The sequence below is a fragment of the Carassius auratus genome, chromosome 37 (assembly GCF_003368295.1).
Source record: "Carassius auratus strain Wakin chromosome 37, ASM336829v1, whole genome shotgun sequence".
Lineage (NCBI taxonomy): Eukaryota > Metazoa > Chordata > Actinopteri > Cypriniformes > Cyprinidae > Carassius > Carassius auratus.
This window is the reverse complement of record NC_039279.1, coordinates 10,247,242-10,260,047: the sequence shown is the minus strand read 5'-3', so window position 1 is coordinate 10,260,047 and position 12,806 is coordinate 10,247,242. Positions and strand designations below refer to the sequence as shown.

The 12,806-nt window shown below is 37.2% G+C and overlaps 1 protein-coding gene across 4 annotated transcripts in view; it reads right to left on the bottom strand.

Annotated features, from left to right (window-relative positions):
* Window positions 1-4,615, bottom strand: part of LOC113056147 (protein kinase C epsilon type-like) — a 46,996-nt gene extending 42,381 nt beyond the window's left edge. Inside the window, exon 1 of one of the 4 annotated variants that reach the window (XM_026222694.1) lies at window positions 3,523-4,615. In XM_026222694.1, the coding sequence (XP_026078479.1) occupies window positions 3,523-3,870 (348 nt within the window). In that variant the 5' untranslated portion in view covers window positions 3,871-4,615. The remainder of the gene's footprint in view (window positions 1-3,522) is intronic. The other 3 variants (XM_026222695.1, XM_026222692.1, XM_026222693.1) reach the window with 3 other exon arrangements.
* Window positions 4,616-12,806: the final 8,191 nt, after the last annotated feature.

Genomic DNA, 12,806 nt, shown 5'->3' with positions numbered 1-12,806 from the left:
AACACTCCTAGTGAAATGTGTTTTAAGCATTTGGAGCTGGTTTGTAATGGCCAGGACGTAATGTCAGGACCATAAATATATGTGAATTTAACAAGGATGGTTTGGACAACAAAATGGAAGGGAAGGAAACCCAGTAGAGAAGATGAAGGAAGCAGAGGAGCAGAAGAAGGACAATACGAGGAAGGAGAATGAAAAGACAAGGGTGCATAAACGGCTACAAGATCAGCAGAAGTTCTCCTTGCCACAGGTGGCCCCCTCTTTCTCAGACTCTTTACAGATGACTCTTTAGTAAAAGGCTGGTAATTGAAGGCAGATACGTCCCTATAGATAAGGACCACTTTCGCTGGTGTTAATGGAATTGTTCCTAACTTGAGCAAAGGGTGTTGTGGATGATCTGTGCAGGGTCAGACATGCCATAAAGAGGCTGATGGAAGGCTAGTAAATTATTCAGTCTGTTCCTGCCTCACACAACAAAGACGGGTGGCTGTGTCTCAATAGTGTCTGAGAACCATCCAAAAGACCAGCTCCGATTACCTCTTCCGCTAAATGTTACACAGACAACTAACATGACGCTCAAACCCAATTAACCATCGGCTAAGGCTAAAGAGAAGATGCGTGTGCCTAAAAGTGGTGTAATTTCTGAGAACTATGTTTCATCATACGGCAACATGCAGTTGGGGAACGTTTTCAGGCCAGAAACCCAACAGAGAAGTGGTAAAGCAAAAACAGTGTCTACTTTAGGGTCTGAGGTCCTGGTTGGTTACTTTTCCACCAAGCAGTTTTGTAACACTGCCGCTACTCTTTCTCTATGGTTTTGTTTGTGTTTGTTGACGTGAAAGCGATCTAAATTAGCATGCACTCCTTGTTCCAGGCAGAATAAAGCTCCACCTGTGTGGGTAACAGTGGGAGTGAACGTACGGATGAAGCTTATTGGATGTGTATCCACTGTGTGAAGAGTGTGGGTTTCTCTGGGGACGTCTGGCTCCAGGTTTTGCTGCTCAAATGACCTGCCAAGAAACAACTGTCTTCCAAAAAATGACTCCCATTTGGTTTCGTTTTCAGTCTCGGACACACTGTACGTCTATGCATTCATTTGAGATGACTAAAATGTTTTACTAAAAGTTTTACATACTAAGGCTTATTATACTGGCTGTCTGTTCTACCTGCCCCCGTAGTTACTGTTGCTATGTCCTACAAAGCCATGCAGCTCTCACACCACAAATGTTCTCACGCAGTAAAAAATACATTGTGGCGCAAAGAGAAATAAGAGAAATAAACATCAATGAAAATTAGAAGGTATTTTATCTCAATCGGATTAAGACGTCAATACAAAACATTAAATCCACCGAAGTTAATCTACTCTCCTGTCTGATTTGATTGTCGGACAAAATGGCAGATTCTGCAATATGATTGGTCAGATTACCTGTCAATTAAACTCAATCACACCACGTATTCAAATATAAAACAATAATACTCCAACAAATTAAACATTACATTACAAGCTGGTTAGTGCAAAGATCAGAATTAGTCATTTTAATGGTATTAATTACTTTTAATTCATAAATTGGAATTAGAATGTAATTGAAAAAGTCGAACTGGAATGACAGGAAGAGGAATTTGTTTTTATCAAAGCGCAAAAAAAAAAAAAAAAAAAAAAAAAAAAAATCACACTTAAATGAACTTCTTTGCTTTTTTACTTTATACTCTATTTCAAATGCTGCATCAGATTTTCTAACTCGATTCAAATTCAGTTCAAATTTAGGAAGTGATCTGAAGTATTAAACATTCTCAATTCAACTCTGAATTGCACACAACCCTCTGTTACCAGACACCTTCACCCACGGTCATCAACTCTGGGAAGCAAACGCTTTCTTTTATTAATTTGTGTAAACGAGACATGGCAGATGAAGATTGTACTTCTGTGCCTCTCTGGGAAAATTAGCTTCCACGTCTGAATCGCCGTTATCAAGTGTGTCTGTGGATATGAAGTCTGACAAATCAAATTAAGTCAGATATATCGGCCGAGATTAACATATGTCAGAAACTGTGCTGTTTGTTGAGCCGTACATACACTTACACATTTAAATTATAGAGTTAAAGCATGTGGAAACGAAAGCAGTAAAATTAGTTTAGCATACAACTGGAATGATTTAACTTGGCAAATGTTTCCCTTTAGCACACAGGTGGAATAAAGCTGGTGGTGAGACAGCGGGCTCAGGATGAGTTACGATTAAGCAGGTCGTCAAAGCCGTTATGAGGGAATGCAGAAATTAAATTGATTTCATTCTCACTCTCGCGACTGACACATTTACAAGCATGAGCTGCCAGTGACAGAAGGTGAAGATTGACCAATGCAGCGACATGATCAATATATGCTGACCTTTCCCTGGGTGTCTAACGACCAAACACACAAAGCACTCCCAAATGAAGCCCCTGAGCTGTGTGAAGATTATATAACAGACCAGCTCATAATTCCAGGCATGATTAGAATGCTAAGTGAATCTCTAACTATTTTTCCACTACACAGAAACACATTATAACACAGCAGCATCAAAACATTCCATTTTGATACTATTGTAAAAAATCATCAAGTTTGTATGCGTGTTATATAAAAACACACAGCAGCCTGCAATTGATGATAAAATTACAATCTATATTTCTTTCATTTAAAAAGATACAATAAGCAACATTCTCAAAAGAGAACAAAAGGGCCAAACCAACACTATTAAAACTTTAAAGGAAACCGGTGAATTGAGCCTCACTAGTCCTTTTTGCAGTAAAAGGGCTTAATTCTACTGAGTGGACAAAATTCAGAATAAGGTGAACGGCAAGGTGAAACACTCAGTTAATATGGCTGTGCTGTCACACACCATAATTATTTGATGTATAACTAGATGTATGACAGGTTGTAGCAAACTATATGTCAAACACGTTTTACAACATGCATAATTTAACACTAATTATTTCCTTCTCTGGCATGAGAGCACTATATCTCATGAAGACGATTTGCAAAACGGCTTCACTTGACGGAAACGGTGAATGTAAGTCTGGATTGAACAGCAGCAGAACATGTTTGGTCGAGAAATGGGAAAACCCCCAGAGCGTGAGAACCCATGAGGAAGGCTGGGAAACAAGATGCTTTGCTGGGGAGAAGACGAAACTGACCAGCCCCTGTGAAAAAAAATTATGGCCTAGACAACAGATCAGTGGCTTTCAGTTCTGCAAGATTACATTTCGGATGTCTCCACACCAACTTTAGATCTTGGAGCAGCTACGTATATGAGCAGATTACATAAATCAAGTGTGATAATTAAAGGTAGACATCTATAATGTCATAGTGCTGGGCTACTTCAGGTCTAGGAGAACCACTGCACTGCACATCTCAATCCTGTCTCAGTAGAAGTGCTCCATAACCTTGGGTGTGAGAGAATAGTAGACAACCAAAACGAGCAGTGTTCATGGGCCTCCAGGGACCAGACTAAAGTGATTACACTATGCCAATAAATTGTGAAATACACATACCCAATCTTCAAAGTGCCTACTGCTATTCTGCAGCAGGTCTTCAAACTGTATAGTGCAGTTGGCCACAAAGTCATCATAGCCAATCGGCGCGTCGTGAAAGACAGACAGTTCGATTTTCTTCCCATCATAAACCTCTGTTACGAACTCATCATTCCAAGCTGGACTATTTGTCTTCTGCTTGGTGGAAGTTTGGCCCACGCGGGAATCGTCCACGTTGAGGGCGATATACGTGTCCAGGAGGAAGGTCTGGGTCTTGGGTCCCACAGCATGCCTGAGTGACCACGGGGTGGGCTTCAGATCCAGAGCTTCGCAAACCTTGATCTTCAACATTCCATTAAACACCACCATGATGAGGCTCAAGTGAGATGCAGCTGGCTTCTTTGCAAGAACAGACGGTTTCAAAAGCAGGTTTTGATTCAGGGGGTCGCTATACCCGTAGATGTCATCACGTCATCAGTGTCCATGCACGTATAGCTGGATGCTGTGATGATTAAATCCCCTAAACCACTAGTCGGATCAACCTGATTCTCTCATTTGAGCGGAACAATCAAATAGGACGCAAAAAAAACGCGAAATGCAAAACCAGAAGCTCCTGTTTTTGTTCCGTCTTTCCTCGTTTTGGGAAGCATACGTAAACAATCGAATTCCCTACGTCTGGAACAGCGCTGAATTGAGGGACGAGTCCAAGAGGCTAAATATCGCCAATAACACAGAGGAAAATATCCCAAATGTGATCTTCAGCGGGGCTTGTCTTGTACTACTCGTTTTCCAATAGGCGTTAAATGGGAGAGGCGTTTTTGGATTCCTCCTTTTCCCAGTCTGCCGACAAACCGCTGTGAGGCTATTGCCATCCGCTCGACGAGATATACAGCTGCTTCTTGTCTTTGTTGATATGAGAAGGCGAAAGCATTTGAGCTACACGCTCGGTTAGTCCTTTGCGCAGCAGCCTTCCACCCTGTTCGCTCCCTCTATCCCTCTCTCCTTCTCTCTCCCTCCCTGCGCTCGAGCACCAGTTCAGGAAATGCGCAAAACGCGTCAGATGGTTTAAGCCGCGCCGCGTCCACTCTCCACTCTTCACTGGATGGGGAGCGTGTGTGTACAGACAGAGGAGCAGCAGCGTGGGGAAACAGAGGGAGGCACCCAAGGGCTGGAGTACAAGAGTCTGTTAGGTGCATTAACGGACCAAATAATGCATACAAGGTGTCTGTAAAAGGAAGGGCTAGTGGTTGAGTGTAAATACAAGTAATTTAATACTATTTTGGACGAATTACAAAGAACATGCTATAGAATATTGTTTTAAAATATTTTTTCCTTGGATGTAATTTTTTCACTTCATAAAATTTGATAAGGGCCACACTGACTGCTTCAGTCACGATAGAGATTCATTTGTTAAATGAACTAAAATGTAATTGCAACACGGGCGTTGTTCATCTGCTGCAAGCAGAATAATACAAAAGTTGTAAAAATATGAGAGACATTATAATATTTAAAAAGCGGCTGAGGTTACAGGATTTTTTTTTATCTTTTCCCAGTTGTGTAAAAAGAAGTGTTAATGAACTTTGAGTTATGTTTTGCACTATATTATCACTGTTTTTTTTTATTATCATTTTCTAACTGTTTAAATTCATTTTAAATAAGTCAATTTTTTTAAGAATTTTAAACGTTTTAAAATTACTTGTTTTATTCTTGTTCTTTATTATTATTTTACTTTCTTTTATGTAAAGCACTTTGAATTACCATTGTGTACGAAATGTGCTATATAAATAAACTTGCCTTGCCTTATGTTATTTAATCAATATTAAATAAATGATAATAATAATATTTTAATAGTCCTTAATAAATACATGTTTTTCAATGTAAATCAAATTTGACCCGAGGATCAAATGTGTTTGCAATTTCTTATGACAACGGGAAGATTAAGAACCTTTAAAGGGGGTGTACCGTGGAGGACCTGAAGTGTACGAAAGTGTAAAATCTGTCTCTCTCTCTCTCTCATTTTCAAAATGTCACATGTGTGCCTATTGACTTTGATAGAATATATAACTACAACTGGGACTTATTATTAAACATTTTGGTTGCATATTTATCCAACATGACAAAATTATATTCAGGAATTGTATCACAAAGCAACACTGAGTTATTTGAAACTACAGCTGCTCAATATCAGGTGCCACAGTGTATTTGATTTGGGCCACAAGTGCTGTATGAAATAGAAAGTGTTCTACTTATGTAATTGAGTGAACTCTAGTGGCGGGAAACGGTGCTACACATGTAGCATTACAGGAATTATTCATGCAAGCAATCAGAAAGCAATGTTCAAGTTGATACATGACATGAAATTAAACAAACCAAACAATTTAAAATAATTCTACTTGAGCATTGTGCGTTGTAGCAAAGGCACGAGACAGTAGTTGACTTAGTCATGAATGCAATGTGAACGTTATTCCAGTGGATGGCACTATAGATTTAGGTTAGTGTTCACCAAATGAGAAATCCGAAAATCTAAACCCCACGTTATACTTCGGGTTTTACGCGTACGATAGGAAATACGTAGGCCTCAGAAAAAAAAGGTACAAATGATATTTTATTATTATTATTATTTTATTATTGATATTTCTAAAGATACACCCTTGTACCTTATTTACCTTTAAAGGCTGCGTATTAGTATCTAAAATGTAATTACAGTATCTTCTGAAAGCATACATAGCTACTGTCCCAGTGACAGCTTTGTATCTTTTATTCAGAGCGCGTGACCCTACATTTTCACAGCACGGGATATATGTCAGAATTTACCCACATCTGCCAAATTACAACTCTTTTTATGTTTTGGGTTTATATACTTACCCCTTACCAAAAATAAGTTTATTCAAGTGTGCTATTAGTATACATCTTTTAAACGAAAAATATATAAGTATAAAAAAAACAAAAATGTACAACTATTTTTAGTGTTATTGTGCAACTGTTTGTGGAGACTGTCTCGCCTTTGACTAACTGTTTTCCGTGCCATTCTTTTATTGTGGTATAGTGATGGCATAAACAAACGGTTATTGCTTGCTCTACATGTTGGTCAGGTTCTTCACAGAAAATCTGGGCAGTATTGCCAGACAAGCCAACCCCCCTCGGATTGCTCACTCTGCCAGCCTTCAGGGGGCAGTGTTGTGTTTGTTTAGGCTGACTGGGCTCAGACTCCAGCAGGAACATTAGAAATAACCATTGAGCTCTTATTCATTAGAGCATAAATGCATAGAGGTATAGATGATTCTCGGTCGTGTGTGACTGCCATGAATATGGGGACATACAATCATGTCCTCAATAAAAATAATAAAAATAATAATAATAATAATAATAATACAAAATAAAAATAAAATAAAAATCAGGCAGCACAGTGTGTTAGATCTGCATTTTATAACAGACAGCACATTTTGTGCTTCATTTTAGGTATTCATACATTTTGTTTCTCAATTTTTAGATATCAGGTGAATCAAAAAAAGTGACAATGCTACAAATTACATTTTTTTCAAAAGATTCAGTAGTTTCTGTATTATACCTCCAAACAACTTCATGAAAACAAAACATAAAATCAGTCTAATTATTGAACCGTTCAATAATAATTATAATTTAAAAGAGTGAGAGATGTCTGTTCCAGTACAAAAGCAGGGTGAAGCGGAAGAGAATACGTGTCCATTTCTTCTTTCAGACAACAGAGACACGTTCTGCAGGATTTCTAATGCTCAAATATTCCAGAAGAGAGAATCTTGATTTAATGATATATTATGCCATAATCTCGTTATTTTGTATTCAAGCGAGAATGAAATAAATTTTATCCTGTGTTGCTGTGGAATCAAGATGCACCAGATTATTGAGAGTCAGACTATAAAAGAAAACACAAGGAACTAGTTTGATCAAAAAGGAATGATCTTCTTTTACATTCTTTGATGTTTAGGCTGAAAGTTGATTGGCAAACAGGTTCTTATAATTCCAGCCACAGACTTATTAAAAGGTGCAAGATCTTGCTCTTTAAAGCTCTCAAATAAAGTCTGAGACTTCGGCTGGCATTAGTTCCTCTCTACTTAAGGAGCACAAAGGTGTATTTATTTGGTTAATTCCAACCATTGTGAGGGAAAGGTGGTCTCGCTCTTAGATTCAGCTGTACAGGAGTGTGTGGTCCTTTCACAGCACACTCATTTCTCCTCGTCTCAGGAGAGCAAACCTGCTATCACACAGGTGGCCACTGTGGAAAGGTCAGGGGAAGCCAAGGCCAAGAGAAAGGTCAGGTACTTGGGTTACTACACGCGTCCAATCAACTGAATGTAAACCGAAATCAGTTTTAGATGGTACTTATCTTGTTGGCTGCAAGCTATCTAAAACAGGTGTTCACCTTTTTAGTTGGATGGTTTATCATCAGATTGCACCACAAAAGCAGCATATAAACCGCACATATTAACAAAAAGACAGAGGAGAAATAATTAGGTTAATTAAAAAATAAAATACATATTATTATTTAAAATTATATATATATATTGTCTGTATTTTATTGTATTATATTAAACCTTTATTGTTTATTTTTATTATTGTGTTATATTCCATTTTATTATTTTATATCCATTTCATTTTATTTTTCAATTTTATGTATGTTTGTACCTTTTCGGCACTCTGAGTTCCTGTCACCATTAAAAATCCATTGTGTTTGTAAACAATAGAAAAAAAAATGATAATAAAAAAATAGACGCACACACTAAAGATGTATTGTGCATTAGCAACTTTTGCTCGTTGATGGATAATGTTAAGCCAAATCAAGTTGGTTTGAGAGGGGTGTGGGGCTGTGTAAGTTGATGTGCTTGCCCTTAAGGGAAGTGTCATTTTCTGGATCTGAACAATGGTGGTATAACATTGCATTGTAACATTAGTGAGAGGATGTGCCTGCGGCATACACTGTAAATCTATACACCCCAAACTCTTCCAGTGAATTACTGAGGACTCATTTCAGTCCAACCGACTGGGCCAAAAATACCTTCTTTATAGTGTCATGGATGTATGAGTTTATATTCCTATCATACCACTATACAAAATCCTGTGATTTAAATGAACGTTTCACTTGTGGTATAATGAGTTATATTGATAACAACTCCTTTGAATTGTTTTGCATATACTGTATCATCTGGTCTATCATCTGTTCTAGCATGTATATGTAATTAGGGCAATGAGTAGAGCAGCAGACGCTTTGTTTGTGTTAAACACACAAACTAACTCAACTATGGACCATGAGTCTAGCTATGCAAATGTATTTGCATTAAAAAATTTAGGCCAAAAAAAGGGGGAGGGGTAATGAGGGGTGAAAAGATCAATAAGACCGCCTTCACAATTCATTATATCTTTATAATTGTACAAAAAATTTATAAAAACACATAGAAACTAATCAGGGGCATCATGCACTTATGTTTTTTGAGGGGACACATATGTGTATGTGTGTGTGTGGGGGGGGGGGGGGGGGTGTTCATGTGACAGAGCAGCCGATAAGCTTATGTTTTTTTTTTTTATTATTATTATTCAAAATATTTCCAAACGTGTTAACAAGTTAATGCATTTCGCACCAGATTGTTATTTGATCTATAATGAGTGATGGGCAAAGTAGAGTAGTGTAATCTATTAACTACACATAAAACCCTGACTTTTTACTTAAGTACCAGAAATGGATGTCATGTCATAAAATGTTTGTAATATAACTGGCTTTGTATTTAATGTGAATTTAATAACAATATTGTAAGTTACTAACATTTTCATTTTCACTTCAGTCTAGCCAGAGTTCAGAAACTCCCATTTAAATCACTGAAGCTGATTACACTGCGAAATTAATATCTTACATTCGTACGCACATCTGCACTTTGTTGTTTTATAATTCAGTCAGCCAGCAAGTGAACAAACCGAATTTCAGCGATGACTCATGTGAACGTCTCTGATTGGCCATTGCATTCAGAAACTCAACAGTATTGTGTGTGATTGGTTTTAATGCAGCGCTGTACAAACGCGTCTGTTCCTGTCTCAGCGGCTCACCCTTACGAAAGGAAAATATATTTACCAATATATTTCTTAAAATATATTGTGATATATTGTAATATATTATTTTCCCTTTTTATTTCTAATATTTTATATATTTTAATATATTTAATAATATATTGATGACACATATATTATATAATATATTTCAAAATATACAAATGATTGCCGCTTTCAATATATTGCAATATATTGGAAAAAATAAATATATATAAGAATATATGACTAATATTACATGATATTTTCCAATATACTGCAATATATTTTTGTTTCATAAGGGCAGCCAAAGCGCAAAGGCAGATTTTAATTTAGCATCTGATGTTATGACACACTGAACGTTCTAATCACACCGGTGTGATTGTATCAAATATAAAAAAATATTAATCGGCTGTGTTTTGTCTTTTGGAAGCTGTATTTAAAATCCACTTCTCAGCACAATTGATGATGAGCACACACACACACACTTACAAACCAGCAAATGTATACAGACTCACATACACACACACACTGCTCCAAACACAGTGTCAAATCCTGCCGTTGGTCCATTGGGAATAGCACAGGTTTAGAGTGTCAATATCAACCCAACCCTCTATTAACACTCCGTCATTAGCACACATTTAGACCTATCAGCACAGGCCTGACAACCTTGTTTAGATTTAGAAACTTCAAACATACACGCACACTGACATACATCACATGCAGACCTAATCTTACACACAAAGCTCTTTACCCTCAGTACACATGGACAGCCTCCAAAAGCAGGCCCCCCGCTGTTGATTTATAGACCTTCATGACCAAGTTTGATGAAGACAGTTTGTGTGGCTTTGCAAATGCTGCCGGTATTTGAATTAGCAGTTAGAGTGTCACGGTGGAGAGGTCAGATGGCACGAAAAGCATCATGTACAGGCTTCCCCAAAAGCCTCGCTCTGCTTATTCCTCAAATTGCTGCCATAACTTCATGGTTAAATGTGTTGACCCCCGTTTAGCGCGGGGAATGGGGCTTGCGAGCTAGACAGCTGCCTCAGAACAGGTCAGATGACCCAGTCCCTGAGTCCCAAGATCTGTTTTCAGTCTCTGGCAAGCAGAAGACGAGTATGTAGTCAGAATGTTTTCCACATTGTAGCAAGGGGTATGGTTTCACTGGCATGGTAGATGGTTACAAAATATTTACAGAACACCAGAACAAGCAGAAGCTCTTTGAAAGTATAGGCACAAACAACAACAAGTATCACACAGGGAGGCTGCAATCACTTTGAATGATTATCTGTGAGCTTGGGCTGGTCCTTTACAAGCCAATGGTGATCAAGAACAAAACATCAATCACTCGTTCCATTCCATGTATGCGTATGTTTTCCTGACTGCTTTATTGAAAGATAGATCGTATGGTAACAATCTGTTGATTTTGGGCTATGACTGCTCTTTTGAAATATTAAACCATTCATAACACAAACATTGTATTTGTGGTTACGAAATATGTTTCCCGTAATCACTGTATGAAAAAGATCAATTGCTTGAATAATTTGATGGAAATATATGATGATAGCTGCACTGCATGTAATACTGTATGTATTCTTGTTCAACTGTAAAATATATATTTTTTTAAATCTAGTTTAAAACACACATGCCAAGTTACAGAAGAGTAAACTCTTTGTGTTCATGTGTTATTTTTTCTTGTATGGATTTAAAGAAAGGTTTAATGTAATGACTCTACAAGTAAATATTTTTAATATTTATTATTAAAAATAATAAATATTTTATTTTTTAATTATGTTCTTATAATTTGTTTTGTTACATCTTGTACACAGTAAATATCTTAATCAGTTTTTTAAAGACGACTGTTGGCTGTACCCATTTCATTTGTCATCTAAAAGTTATGTTAATATATTAAGAAGCAGAGAAGTTTTTGTTAAAATATTATTTTGTTAAAGGGACCTTGAAATCAAAATAGGAATTATTTTTAATCTTTATTCATGTGCCCTAGTAATCTCAAAAACATAAACATCTCCTTCCTCTCGTGATGACATGTACACTGGCCCGAGAGCTTGGCAATAATGTTGTCCAAGACAAGTTTCAATTTTTCAAAAAGAAGCTGCTTTAATTGGATAAATGTCACAATATGGAAGAAAGTTTATTGCAATTTCCAGCTCTTGTGACTTTAGAATATCTCAAAATATTAATCAAAGACTATGCCAACTAATAAATAATGTTTTCTTTAAAGAGTTCATTCTTTAATGAGGCTTTTCTTTCATTATATTATCAGGACAGATTTTTAATACGTTTAAGGATAAAATGCAGTGTCACAGCATCAACCAATTTACCAAACATTTTACAGCAACTCTTGTACGGGACTCTGGAAAATCTACGATGCTCTGTATCACACAGATTGGATGCATTCTTCAAATGTATATGAAAGATTAGTGCAGTCACTTCCTGATCGGGCTACTCATCTGTTATAAACCAGCATTCGCATTAAAACACTTGGGAATGCAAAGGATCAGCTGTTAATGAGATCTGTGACAAAGTTAGATCTATATCACACAGGTGTTTCAACACATTACACACCATAACGGCATTACTGTAATTGGCTCGGATTAGCAAATATACTTACACCAGAGATAATATTAACCACCGAAACACATTGTTTATAATATTTATTGCATAAAATCGCTGAAAATCTTAGCTTAAAAGTTTAGCCTAAAATGAGCATACAAATAATGAAGAAAAAATAAATAAAGATTTGTAAGAGTGGGTAAATGAGAGCGAGACGTGAGAGAGAGAATGAAAGATAGTGCTTTGATTACAGTCTGAGAAGCATGTTCCTGCCCAGACACTGGTGGTGTCACTTCCCTATGCATGAACATTTAATCCCTCTGCCTGCCAGGAGGACAGAGGGCTGAAACTTGATCACCCAGGGGGCCAACACACAAGAGGACAAGAGAAGGAGAGTGAGAGAGAGAGAAAGAAAACAAGCACTGACATGATTTAGCATCTTAGATAATGGCACAATACTATGATTAACTGTGTTAAAGCTTGAAATGATGCACGTGGTGGAACATCGGTATGAACATAGCCCCCCTGTGAAATGCAGTTAAATATTAGTTTTAGCCAGTCATCATCTACAGAATTGCCACCGGTACACTACTGTTAATTCTCTCTGCGTCAACGACCAGATGACACTTATGAGACTTATGGCCATACTTGTCTTCTGCTAGTGCTCTTGCTCATGCAAA